The sequence below is a fragment of the Malaclemys terrapin genome, chromosome 13 (genome assembly GCF_027887155.1).
Source record: "Malaclemys terrapin pileata isolate rMalTer1 chromosome 13, rMalTer1.hap1, whole genome shotgun sequence".
Classification (NCBI taxonomy): domain Eukaryota; kingdom Metazoa; phylum Chordata; order Testudines; family Emydidae; genus Malaclemys; species Malaclemys terrapin.
The window spans coordinates 25,208,577-25,222,350 of record NC_071517.1 but is presented as its reverse complement, the minus strand read 5'-3'; the positions used below and the strand labels follow the sequence as shown (position 1 = coordinate 25,222,350).

Sequence of the window (13,774 nt, the reverse complement as noted above, 5' to 3'; positions counted from 1 at the left end):
ACTCGCCTGCCTCCATTCTAGGTGGACATGCAGCAAGGTGTCCTGCTATCATTTTAGAAGATTTTGTCCCTTTTTTCCCATCCCCACTCCATTAGCATTGATGCTGTGGTGAGCTTGGAGGCTAGGGGTCAAGACCCAGTTGGACGAGCTGACTAGCCTGAGGCAGGATCTGGAGATCTTATGCTTAAATATTTAACATCTAACCTGGCTGGGAGCTGATCATACCACAATGCAGCAGGCTCTTGCTAGCATTAATGCAAAGCATGTTACATATTTTCTCTAGGTAAAACTGAGAATTACCCAGAAATCGTTTTCCTAGGAACAGGCTCTGCAATTCCAATGAAAATCCGGAACGTCAGCTCCACATTGATAAATAGCAGGTAAATGCTAGCACTCTGTACTTTTCCCTTCCAGTACATGTGGAATCGCCAGGGGCGGGAAGAGGTCTGTCATGTGGATGGCTATACAGATGTGCCAGCATACTGAATGTGTGCCTCACTTGGAGTTCATGGACCTATTAACCCTGCAGATGCTGAAGGGATTGGGGATGGGTCTGGGAATGTTGAACCTTGGTCACTAGTCCAAACGTACTCAAGATTCTCATTGTAGAAAGGCAAAGTGCTTCCCACAGGTGGTCTTGTGACTGCCTTCACAGGGCCTGTTAGGACCACCACTCTGCTTGACATCAGGTGTCCCCATTCCTGTCTGCATCAGGTCAGAGAACAATAGCTGAAGCTGCTATGGAGACTGAACTCTCAAAGTTGGCCCCTCCAGGTCCTTTCTACGGAGAGACAGCACTAGTGGCAGAAATGGTGTTTGCTGCCTTTCCAGATCACACCCTGAGCTGGCGTGGTGGGCAGCATTCATTTGTTGTCATCCATTCTGGTTACTGCCAGCAATACACCCACTCTTTCCTCTCTCCAGCTCTACCCAGGCGCTGCTCCTGGACTGTGGGGAGGGAACGTTTGGCCAGCTCTGTCGCCACTATGGGGACCAGGTGGACAAAATCCTGTGCAACATAGCCGCTGTGTTTGTCTCTCACATCCATGCTGATCATCACACAGTGAGTATCGCTGGGGGAGGACAGAGTTAGAGAAGGCGAGTTCCCAGCTGGTTGTGGGTTGTATCCACTTCAGCGGTGGCTCTTGTCACAGAAAGTTCTGTTGTGTGCTGCTCATTTTCTCCTGTGAATGTTTCACTCCTGCTTGGCTCTGTAACCATTCCAGTGTCTCCATCAAATGTCCTGCCCTGCTCTGCTCCATGCAATTTTGTTCCGGTTTTTAGATGTTCCTGGAATTAATATTGGTTGTAGCCTCCCAGCTGTATCTCATAAGCTGTTCTGCCCACTGTGGAATTTCCCAAGCCTTGCTGAATTCTGCTCTGCTACTAATCTTGTCTCTTCCTAGCACTGGTCCCTGCAAGTCTGGGTTCCAGCATGTTGCTGGGGCTGGGTGAATAAACTTGGAGTTTTGCAGTACCTGTTTCTGGGGGTTCTTGAGCTCCTAGGGGTATAAATTCAGCACTCTTCACTGCTTGGAATGTGCTTTCACAAGAAGCTTCAGCAAACTAGCAGGCTCCCTGTTCATGCTGGCTTGATCCAGGCAGGCTGCGTTTCATGCCCTGATAGCTTGCACTTTACAGAAGGGCTTCCCTTTCGCCAAGGCTTGTGGGGAAAGGGACAGCTGCATCCTTGGCAGAATCTGGGTAAGGTCTTATATCAAGTACTTCAGTAGTTTGTCACTAGCTCTTCAGAACCAGCAGGTGTTGGATCTGAGCGTTCTCTGCTGCTCGCTAACACCACCATGGCACAGAACTCAGAAAGGAGGTTAGGGTCTTCTCCTTCCTGGCTGACATTGCCTCAACTGCAGTGTTTCTCCTCCCCATGCCCTCTCACCCCCACCCCACCCCCAGCCTTTATAAGGGTTGTAGCTTTCAGACATGAGGTTTTAGGACACAGATTTACGAGGGGTTGGGCTACAGGATTGCCTTCTCACTGCTCTGGAGGGCAAAGGCCATCTGGGCAGAGGCAGCATCGGTGGGGAGGCCTAGGAGCAGTGCTTCAGTTTACATGTAACCTTTCTCTGGTTTGTCCCTCAAGAGGTGCCCCACACTTCACTGAGCTGGTGGAGTGGCTGTGAAATCAGCTCTTAGTGCCGCCCTGCTTCACTGATGTGGTTTTATTACACAGTAACTGACAACAAGTCTTCCATATTCTCTCTTCTAGGGCTTGTTGAACATTCTGCTGGAGAGACAGCGAGCATTCGTAAGTACCACAGCTATTTCACTGCCATTTAAATCTTGGAGCCAAGTTCACCACTGGTGCCAGTGAATGTGGTTCCACTGACACCATTGGAGCAACACCTGCCTCTCCCTTGACACAAGGCAGGACTCAGTCTATTTCTGAAGCAATTTCCCCAGTACTGACTCTTCCTTGCCTGTTCTGCTCTTTCAGGCATCCCTTGGTCAGCCATCGAGCCCGCTGCTGCTGATAGCACCCACGCAGATCATGTCATGGCTAAACAAGTTCCACGACAACTGCCAAGAGATTCTTGGTCATGTCAAGTGAGTGCCTCCCTGGCTAGTCGTGGGTAGTTGAATTAGTGGTAAATACTCTCACTGTGCCCTTGTCATTCATGGGCCAGGACAAACCACTGCCTTGCTCATGCTGCAGTGCAGTATGCTGTACAGGCCCTGTCTGCTGTATTTCAGTTGATCTCTGCAATTGATGAGCACTTGAATGCAGCTGGTCAGAGAATCTTAGCAGCAAAATGTCACCTCACTACAAAAACTAACCAGCCAAAAGGGCTGATCTCAAATACCCACTTCAGACACTGCTTTCTTGCTCCTTCCTCCCCTGGAGCCTGAGCGCACAGGTGGGGTTTGCAGCATGCACTGATGGGGGCTGGAGTATAGCTTCAAATCACAGGCCTTGTGGCAGGCTGGTAGAGTACTTGGAGTTGCTGGTTTCTCCTTCATCTTCCCTGGGGACTCGGTGTGTAGGGTCCAGTGATTGTATTTCCAAGGGCACGTGCCTGGGACCCAGGTATTAGCAGTGGCCGCTAATGACTGCAGCAGCTGGGGGCAGGAGAGCGCCAACCTTGCCCCATAGGGTGATGTTTGTTCCCCAGCCCCTCAGTGCCAGCTCTGTCTCCAGCCCTGAGGCCAGGGATCCCAAGGCCGAAGGGAGAGATGTTCTTGCTGCTGGGCTAGGCATCCCATCCCTGACACTTTGGGTACATGTAAGCTGCAGTTGGGGAGCACGCTCCCCAGCCCACAGGAAAACACAAACTAACTCTGATCCAGCTAATACGCTAAAATTAGCATTGTGGTCACAGTGGCTCGGGCTAGCCACCCATGTACACACCTAGGATCGTGGACCGGATTGTGCTCGGGTGGCTCATCCTTACAGCCACACTGCTATTTTTAGAGCCTGTAATGGCAGACACTGCGTTTTATTTAGTAAAACTTTTTGCAATCTAATCCACATTGAATCTCCCTTCAATCAAACTGCAGCCATATTGGTGTATGTTACCTTTCTGCTGTATGACTCCGAATCGGAGGTTTTCAAACCATGGGGTGGGCCCTCCTAGGGGAGCACAGAGGAGCATTTGGGGAGCAAGTAGTAATGCCAGGGGGCGGTCTTCAAAAATTTTTGAGCTGTCCCCCAAGTCAGACGGGCTGGATAGCTCACCCCAGAGGGGTGAAGGTGACACTCAGTTCCTGAGCCCTGCCACACTGTGTTACTGCTCCCCCCGAACATTTCTCCACACCTCCCCCAAGGGGGGGGTGCCCCACAGTTTGAAAACCTCTAGAAGCCCTTGTTAAATGGAAGGCAGAAATCTGGGAGGGGGCACATGACCCTGTGTCTCCCCCTCTCCCCCCACTGCTTCTGCCCATCTCAGATTGGGGTATGTGGTAGACTACCTTATTTGGAAAGGGTTATGCAGCCCAAAACACTTGAAAACCATTGCCCTAGTAGAATTGGTTAGCAGACCACTAGCAGGTCTGAGCTGCATTGTGTAATATATATCAGACTTACTAACTATCCCTTCACCAGCCCAGGCCAGTAACCAGCATCAAGACCTCCCCGAAACTCCAGGGGCTCTGCCCAGTCCTCGGCAGAGCTGCTGTGGATTTAACCTCGCAGATGTGCTCTTTAGTTACACTAAACACAACTTCAGAAAACGATTCACAACACTGTGTGGAGACGGGCTGCTCTGTGTGGGCTTTTCAGACTGCCAACGTTGGCCTACCCCCGCTCTTGTCAAAGGGTATGGCCAAATTCCCATTCGCTTCAGTAGCGGCATGGTCAGCCCAATGCTGAGCACTTGGAAAAGCTCCTGCTTGTTTGTAGGAGGCGTGAATGCTGAGGCCTTATGTTAAAGGATCACTTTAGGTTTTGCAGTTGCATATCAGTAGCTAGACTTGACCTTTTGACAGCCAGGTTCCTTCTGTGTTACACTGTGGGTTTGGACACTGCGTGTCTGGAGTTACAGGGCCATGTGACCCAACCGGGGGTGGGGGGAAGAGAAGCAGTCCAGCACCGTATGGCTTTAGAAGTTGCTGAGGTCTGCTCAGAATAGGCTCCTTCTAGGCCTGTGCTCTCTTTGGTATTGTTCAGACATGGAGTTCCTGCCATTAGTGTTGCTGCGCTTGGACTAGAGCACTAATAGCTCAGAATGTCAGGCAGTAACTTCTCAAACCAGGGGGCTTTGCAGGCAGTTCCACTAATGCAGCGGAGGATGCTCTGATTTGTCCCCAGTGCATGTTTCCATATGTTGTGGTTTGAAAAGGGCGGATGGGCTTGACATTGCTGAATTGTACTAGCCATTTATGCGATGATGCAAAACTTGCATGGCACTCCAGCAACCCAGCAAGATCTTGAGCAGAGAGAAAACAAACAGGCATGAAGCAACAGCCCAGGCAAGAGAGTGGGAGAACAAGGGACCAAGGATTCCTGGAGGGGAAATTTAATTTGAAGAGGGTACTTGGTTGGATGAGTCTTCCCTGCTTATGGAGGAAGGGTGGGGGAGGAGAGAGAATGAGAGGAGAGCTGTGCCTAAGGGCATGGAGGGAGGATGTTCTCATGGACAAGGCACCTGCCCTGGGACTCAGGGCAGGGTTTGGTGAGGATGAACAATCTGAAGTTGGGGGAAAAATAGAATCATAGAATATCAGGGTTGGAAGGGACCTCAGGAGGTCATCTAGTCCAACCCCCTGCTCAAAGCAGGACCAATTCCCAACTAAATCATCCCAGTCAGGGCTTTGTCAAGCTGGGCCTTAAAAATCTCCAAGGAAGGAGACTCCACCACCTCCCTAGGTAATGCATTCCAGTGCTTCACCACCCTCCTAGTGAAACAGTGTTTCCTAATATCCAACCTGGACCTCCCCCACTGCAACTTGAGACTGTTGCTCCTTGTTCTGTCATCTGCCACCACTGAGAACAGCCGAGCTCCATCCTCTTTGTAACCCCCCTTCAGGTAGTTGAAGGCTGCTATCAAATCCCTCCTCATTCTTCTCTTCTGGAGACTAAACAATCCCAGTTCCCTCAGCCTCTCCTCATAAGTCATGTGCTCCAGACCCCTAATCATTTTTGTTGCCCTCCGCTGGACTCTTTCCAATTTTTCCACATCCTTCTTGTAGTGTGGGCCCAAAACTGGACACAGTATTCTAGATGAGGCCTCACCAATGTCGAATAAAGGGGAACAATCACGTTCCTTGATCTGCTGGCAATGCCCCTACTTATACAGCCCAAAATGCTGTTAGCCGCCTTGGCAACAAGAGCACACTGTTGGCTCATATCCAGCTTCTCGTCCACTGTGACCCCTAGGTCCTTTTCTGCAGAACTGCTACCTAGCCATTCGGTCCCTAGTCTATAGCAATGCATGGGATTCTTCCATTCTAAGTGCAGGACTCTGCACTTGTCCTTGTTGAACCTCATCAGGTTTTTTTTGGCCCAATCCTCTAATTTGTCTAGGTCCCTCTGTATCCGATCCCTACCCTCTAGTGTATCTACCACGCCTCCTAGTTTAGTGTCCTCTGCAAACTTGCTGAGAGTGCAGTCCACACCATCCTCCAGATCATTAATAAAGATATTAAACAAAACCGGCCCCTGGACCGACCCTTGGGGCACTCCGCTTGAAACCGGCTGCCAACTAGACATGGAGCCATTGATCACTACCCGTTGAGCCCGACGATCTAGCCAGCTTTCTATCCACCTTACAGTCCATTCATCCAGCCCATACTTCTTTAACTTGCCGGCAAGAATACTGTGGGAGACCGTATCAAAAGCTTTGCTAAAGTCAAGGAATAACACATCCACTGCTTTCCCCTCATCCACAGAGCCAGTTATCTCTTCATAGAAGGAAATTAGGTTAGTCAGGCACGACTTCCCCTTGGTGAATCCATGCTGACTGTTCCTGATCACTTTCCTCTCCTCTAAGTGCTTCAGAATTGATTCCTTGAGGACCTGTTCCATGATTTTTCCAGGGACTGAGGTGAGACTGACTGGCCTGTAGTTCCCCGGATCCTCCTTCCCTTTTTTAAAGATGGGCACTACAAAAATAAAACGTGAACGCCCCAGCACAGACCTAGTGGACCTGTCCTGGGGAAATCTCGCTGTACTACAATAGGTTGCTGTTTCCCAAATGGAACGTGCTGCTCTGCTGACATGAACAGTTTTCAGTGTAGCCTTAACTTCCTAAACGTCTCCCCTTTTTCCTCTGCAGTATGATTCCTGCCAGGTTTCTGGTGGAAGGGGCGAAAGTCATTGGACCAAAAGCCGAAGCTCTCATTGACCCACTGCTGGAGAAGTATGACTTTGCGGAGGTAAGCTGGCTGGCGGCCAGGAGAAGGCGGCGAGAAGAGTGTAGGTGGATAACCTATGGTGGATAACGCTTGTGGTTCTGTTCAGTTCCAGACATGCGAGGTCCGGCACTGTAAAAATGCCTTTGCTTGTTCGATGAAACACACATCTGGCTGGAAAATCGTCTATTCTGGTGACACGATGCCCTGCGAGGCCTTGGTCCGAATGGGTGAGTTGAAAATGCACTCTGGCTGAAAACGCATTGTAATCACTTTGCCAACAGCCGTTAGCCTGTTTCACTCACTAAACAGATGTCGATTAAACCCTCCCTAATCTGCTCTTGCAGGTGTTAGGTGTCTCATCTCAAAATGCTGCAGGGAGGCGGTCTTGGGCTCTGTAGTAGAGACTATGCTAATCTGAGCACAGAACAGCTCTGTATGTTAACTTGTGTGCTACCTCTGTGAGCTGAGGGATGAAAACATTAACTAACCCTAGCTACACTGGTCAGGTGGGACAAGCGTTGGCAGGGCCGGCTCCAGGCACCAGCTTGTCAAGCAGGTGCTTGGGACGGCCGCTCTGGAGAGGGGCGGCATGTCCAGGTATTCGGTGGCAATTCGGCGGACGGTCCCTCACTCTGCCTGGGAGCGAAGGACCTCCCGTCGAATTGCTGCCGCAGACCGCGATTGCGATCGTGGCTTTTTTTGTGGTTTGGCTGCTTGGGGCGGCCAAAACCCTGGAGCTGGCCCTGAGCGTTGGGATGCATTATCTTTGCCTTTCTTTCTGGGTTCACTGCTGGAAGTATTTTGGGGCGGGGGAGGAGAGTAGAGAAGCACACTTGTCCCCTAATAAACATAGTACATGTCTACTTGATAAATCTTCCCCCCAACGTGGTATGTTCCACCACAAGTACAGAATGAGTATATGGTCTTATGCAGGAAAAGATGCTACACTGTTGATCCATGAAGCAACGTTCGAGGATGGCTTGGAAGAAGAGGCAGTAGAGAAGACGCATAGGTAGGGTATTTCTGAGGAAACTGGTTCTGTCTTCCTAGGAGTGAGATACAGAACTGGGCTTGGCCCTCAGAGCTGGTGATGAAAGAGGTTTCTGCTGCCCAGGATGTCCTGGGTGCACACATCTCCAGGCTCTGGAGGATCCCAGTTAGCGTTTGATCTCTTATTGATGGTGAATGAACTGGTTCTGTAACCTGGACACGGGGCATCCCCTCAGGATAGGGAGCGGTTACTGTACAGCTGGCTAGCTGGAGAAATGTGCTCTGCTAGAGGGGCCCTTAGCTGGTTACCCATTGGCATTGGGATGAGGACTTGGATCATTTGGCACCCCTCTCACTCTTGAATTCACTTTAGGACCTATCTGAGCTGCGTCTCTCAGGACTGGTATGTGCCTTCTGAATACCCAATTCAAAGGGGGTGAGAATGGGAGCACTATGCCCTACATGGGTGCAGAGAAGACCCAAGTGCAGCATCTTGGGTAAGGGGGAGGGATGTGGGTGTGGTTAAGGTACCTGGGATGGGGGAACGGGGGAGGATGGGAACAACAAGCTGGCACCTCCAGGGACAAGCATTCAAGTAAACCCCATGCTCCCAGAATTCTTCTAAAAAATGGTGAACACCCAGCTCACTGCAGCCTTGCTTGCCCCCTCCTCATTGCTGGAGGGGCAAGTGTGACTCGCTCGCTGTATGCCACATCTGCTGATGGGCAAGCTGTCTTCATGCACTGGCTGATTCAAATAAGAGCAATTCAAGTTCTCGTGCACTTGAACTCCAGCTGGCACATTTTGCCTGTGTTGGGTAAAGGCTGGGGCTTTAGCACTTGGTAACGCTGCCTCCAGGTCCCCTCATGGAGAGGGCTGTGCTGTCTGGCCTCACTGTGCAGTCACCAGAGTTCCACTAACCATTCAGTCTTGTTCCCCTTGCAGCACAACGTCCCAGGCGATTGGGGTTGGGATGAAGATGAATGCAGAATTCATCATGCTCAATCACTTCAGCCAGCGGTACGCCAAGATCCCACTCTTCAGTGCAGATTTCTCTGACAAGGTTGGAATCGCATTTGATCACATGAGGGTAAGTTGGGAACTTAGAGCCAGGCTCTTAAGGGACCTGGGCTGTACTGAAAATCAGGCTTTTTTGCAGATCTGTTGCTGAACCCAGAATAGTAGGCTTTCAGTGAGCTTCCCGGGCACAATGGGTTCCACTGGCAGCGCTTCGTTGGGTACAGGGAATCTCTGCCAGAAGTGGACTGTTTGCTCAGCAGCTGGAGGTGAAGTCTTCAGTTGCCACAATCAATATGCTTGGGTAAACTTGCCAGCTGGGGAGGTGTCCAGAGGTAGCTCTTCTGAAGAAGGCTAGTTTTGCAGCGATTGTCCTTTCCTGGCATTGCTGCAAACATAGGGGAGTTCACATCTGCAGTGTTCACTGGCTGCCAGCTTTGTGCCCAGGAGCCTGCCTTGCCTGGTTCCACTGGTGTAGAGGCCAAGAGGATGAGTGTGAAAGGAGATGGCTTTTCTGTGCCACTTGCCCAGTAAGAACTGAAAAGCCACTTGTCCAGAGGGAACCTTGTGGGGCAATGTTAGAGCAGCCGCTCCCAGGCAACGCTGGAACCCTCCCTCTGTGAGCGAGGTGCATGCATTGTCAGGACTAACAGACGGATGGGCAAACACGTCTAGTATCCGAATTCCCCGTGGCACTAACCTAATCCTCTGCAGGCTGGGGATTAGAGCCCTCCGGTCTCCAATAGCATAGCAAGGTGCCCCAACACTGACTTCTGAGAGAGCAGTGCCCCTTTCTCCTGCCCACCCTTCCAATGCTTTCTGCTGCCACTGCAGCACTTACATAGCAATTACCACATCTAAATGGGAAAGTTGTCTCCCAGAAAGATGCCTTTGTATGCATTGGCCCTCTCTAAATCGGTGTTCTAGATATGCTCCCCTGTGTGCGATCCAGGGGGATTGCCTGTCTGTGGGCCACTGTCCTCTCCAAAGTGCCCCAGCGTGTCAAAGCATTATTGCTATCTTAGGTATAATCGGTGCACTGAATGCCATCGTCCTCCCCTTCCCCTCACCTCATTGCATTCTTTCTGGGTGTGTCTTTACATGGCAAAAGGCTACTAAACATGAACTTGTTGCACTTATTGAACTGAACAAATACTAGCCGAAGGATTGGTGCCATTAACTCTTATATTGTGTGTTCCCTGCTTTATGCTAAGAAGAGATCTTTTTACACAATGCCTTCTCTGGGGATTCTGAGATAAATAAAAAAGGAAACACCCACTGCCCCTGTATTGTGATCTGGACCCCACTGGGCTGGGTGCTGGACAGATCTAATGAGTGTCCCTGGTCTAAATAGTTTGAGGTGTAAATGGACAAGACAAAGGGTGGAAGGGGAAACAAAGGCACAGAGCAAAATGCTATTCCTCTGCTGTGTCCCCTTCCTGTGAATGTCAATCTGAAACTAATTGCTTTTCAGGTATGTTTTGGGGACTTTGTGACCATCCCTAAGCTGATCCAGCCCCTGAAGGCTCTGTTTGCTGATGAGATCGTGGAAATGGAGGAGCGGAAGGAGAAGCGGGAGCTGCGCCTGTTGAAAGAGGCTATTATAGCTTCAGAGAAGCTGGCGGACAGCGAGAACAAGGCTAGCAAGTCGATCCCGGCCTCAAAGAAACGGGAACATGCAGAGAACCATCACGAAGGGCAGAGCAAGAAACTTAAAACCGCAAACTGAGCCAAGTGTGTGAAAGAAAGTGGCTCTGAGCAGCTTTGGGGAGTGTGGAGTGCTGCATACCCCCCCCAAGTGAGGGCATGGGGTGCCAGTGGTGATGGGCTGGCGATGCCTGCAACTGCTACATGGGCAGGGTTCCCCCTTGTGCTGATGTTACCAAGTATACAGTAAGAAGTGACAAGGTCTCTGCCCCGTGTCAGCACATGCAATTCATGTTTCTTGCTGGTGCTACCAACCATCTGTCAACTTCCAGCTGCCTTTCTTCCCTAAAGTGTTTTTATTTATTTTTTTTGGTTTTAGACTGGAAGCTGTTGTGTGTAACAGCGGTTGTGATGACAGGAAGTCACTGAAGGTGAGGTCCACAAAACCCCCATGGGGCTGTGGAATTTCCCAGAGTACATTAGGGAAGCCCCTGCTTCAATTGTGGGAATGTAACAATGTAAATAAGGGTCTGATCTCAAATGATAAGATGAGGTAATTCCACAATAAAATGGGACCCTATTTACCGTTTATTTTGGAGCTTGAGCTTCACTGGGCTTGAGCACAGGAATCTCAAGTAATTTTGCAGTGTTCATCTTTATTACTATGGCTTTCTCAATTTGATTCTACGAGTTCTGCTAGCGAGCAGATCCTTGCAGATGTGATCTCTTCATACTGCTGATGTGAACAAAAACTGGGAATAGCGGAGTATGACCCTGATCCTAAATTGCTGTCATAGCCCTGCTGGAAAGACCAGAATCTCTCACGTTCTTGAGCTATGGGTAGGGATTCATGCCCCCTCTAGCATTACTCAGTATCACTTGAGTTCAGGGAAAATAATCTTCCTCTGCCACACAATCAGCTCATTTTGTTAGTGTAAATAAGGAGCTGATACCAAGTTGGATGCTTCTCCTCTAGTGCTCCAAGGGGTAGAGACTGAAGTGCTAAATAGGACAGAATTGCTGGAAAGCTTTTTTCAATCAGAGGGCCACATGGCTGGTTAGACAGCAAAAGACTGAGTCCCATCCAGCTGATCAAGTACTGGATAAGGGGAAAGGGAAGGTTCACAAGTGAACTAACGTAACCGAAGGTGTGCTGCTAAGAGAACAGCACTCCTCTGCTAACCAGTGGAACAATTTACCAAGGGCCATGAAGGATTTTCCATTACTGACAACTTTTAAATCAAGAGTGGATCTTTAAAAAAAAAAAAAAAAAAAAAAAGAGATTCTTTAGTTCAAAGGGAATTATTCCAGGGGGGGTTCTGTGACTTGTGCTCTATGGGAGGTCAGACTAGATGATCACAGTGGCTCCTTCTGACCTTGGATCTCTGAATCAGATGTGTCAAACTAGTGCTGTTCCTTGCTCAGCTCAGCTGTGTGGTTACTACAACAGTTGCAAGTGCATTTATAGGGAGACCCTGCTTAACTGTCTGGCTTAATCAGAAGTTTTTTTTCTTGTACCGAAAGCTAATTTTAAGCAACTAATCCTACATGAAAGGTTTGCTCAAGAAATAGTGGTAGCAAAGCTTTAAGAATGTTAAATCTTCAGAGTGAAAATTGAGACAAATTGGCTAAATAACAAATCATTTGTGGTTTAGTAGGGCTGTAACATCTACAGAGGGAAGCTATACTGACAAGTACAATTCAATACTGCAAAAAGTCAGGAGGCTTTGAGACCCTGTGCCACTTAGAGCCATCTTTTGTTCATTGCTCTGAATTCTGATAACCTAATCCCTGTTATCATTTATTTATCTCCTAGGAGGGCAACCCTATGTAGTGTAAAATAGCTGCTGTTTAACAAGGCACAGTGACAATACACTAGTAAGAAGTCTCTCAGAACTTTTTAGGTAAAGCTATTACTAAAATGCAGGCAAAGAAGTACTTGGAAAATCTGAACCTGTTCAATGCAGCAACTCTCCAGATGAGGGTAGGAATTGTTTCACAAGTCTATAGAGCCATTGCCAACAAGTCATGAATAAATGGAGGGAGTGAATAAGAATAGAAAAAAACCCATGTGCTGTACTAGTCTTCCACACTGAGGCAACAGCAATCCTGGCTCTTTACTGAGTGAATTAATGGAAAAGTTACTCAGTACCCTGTGAGAAGCTGTGCAGGGGTGGGTAGGGCCAAAGATACTTACAGTATTGTCATTCTAATTGCAAAGTTAGAGGCATGTCTTGTGGGGCAGAGGTGAATTGCTGTGGCTAGAGCTTGGCCAGGGCCGCAGAGCTAACTGCTACCCCCACCCAGATACAAAAGTAAGTGATGTGCCGTGGAACATTTTCTCCCTGCTACTACACCTGTCACTTCTGCTCCACTGCCCAACACACAGCAGCCCAGCTGTGTGTTGGGCAGTGGAGCAGAAGTGACAGGTGTAGAAGCACAGCTGGCTTCTGTCCATGCTGACCACATAAAGAAACCCGCTGCCTTCCTTTCCCCGTGCTTAGCACTGCTCTGCAGCAATGGCTGGCACAATCTAGGCTCCTCTCACTAGGCTGGGAAGCCCTGTGTCCTTCCCAGCCAGGGGCTGCATGTCCCAGAGCTGCCCTCTGGCTCTAGGAGTGTTACAGGAAATGGGGCTTTGTGCTGGTTTTGGAAGACCCAGCAACATGCCCCACAACGAGCTGCTGGCTGAGGTGGTACCACTGCCCTAGGCGGAGTGAGCACGTGCACAGTAGGGACCAGCTCCAGCGGACAGCATTACATAAGAGCCAAGACCAAAGGTCCATCTAGCCCACTATCTTGTCTGCCACCAGCGACCCATGCCAGGTTACCCTGGAGGGAATTAACAGAACAGGTAATCAAGTGATCCATCCTCTGTTGTCCACTCCCAGTTTCTGGCCACCAGAGGCTAAGGACACCATCCCTGCCCATCCATTGATGGACCTATCCTCCAAGAACTTCTCGTTCTTTTTTTAAACCTAGGTATGCTTTTGGCCTTCACAACATCCCCTGGCAAAGAGTTTCACAAGTTAACTGTGCGTTGTGTGGGAAAAAAACCACTTCCTTTTGTTTTAAATATGCAGACTATTTCATGGGGTGAGCCCTAGTTCTTGTGTTATGAGAAGGAGTAAATAACACTTCCTTAAAGTCCGTTTTATTAATCTCCCCTAATACAGAAGCTGTTTCATGCCACTAAACATTTTTGTTGCCATTTTCTGTACCTTTTCCAGTTCCAATATCGTGTTACTCCCTCTAGTGGAGGGAGTATCTGCGGGGGCCAGTCCCACCCACACCTACAGCGTCTGATCCAGGG

General features: G+C 49.4%; 1 protein-coding gene across 1 annotated transcript in view; it reads left to right on the top strand.

Moving 5' to 3' along the window:
* The window catches only part of ELAC2 (elaC ribonuclease Z 2), a 32,681-nt gene extending 21,631 nt beyond the window's left edge, over nucleotides 1–11,050 (top strand). Inside the window, exons 16-24 of the mRNA XM_054047411.1 lie at nucleotides 284–380; nucleotides 925–1,063; nucleotides 2,225–2,263; nucleotides 2,453–2,562; nucleotides 6,729–6,828; nucleotides 6,914–7,034; nucleotides 7,741–7,819; nucleotides 8,743–8,887; nucleotides 10,289–11,050. Of these exons, the coding sequence (XP_053903386.1) occupies nucleotides 284–380; nucleotides 925–1,063; nucleotides 2,225–2,263; nucleotides 2,453–2,562; nucleotides 6,729–6,828; nucleotides 6,914–7,034; nucleotides 7,741–7,819; nucleotides 8,743–8,887; nucleotides 10,289–10,543 (1,085 nt within the window). The 3' untranslated portion in view covers nucleotides 10,544–11,050. The remainder of the gene's footprint in view (nucleotides 1–283; nucleotides 381–924; nucleotides 1,064–2,224; nucleotides 2,264–2,452; nucleotides 2,563–6,728; nucleotides 6,829–6,913; nucleotides 7,035–7,740; nucleotides 7,820–8,742; nucleotides 8,888–10,288) is intronic.
* The last annotated feature ends 2,724 nt before the right edge of the window (nucleotides 11,051–13,774 follow it).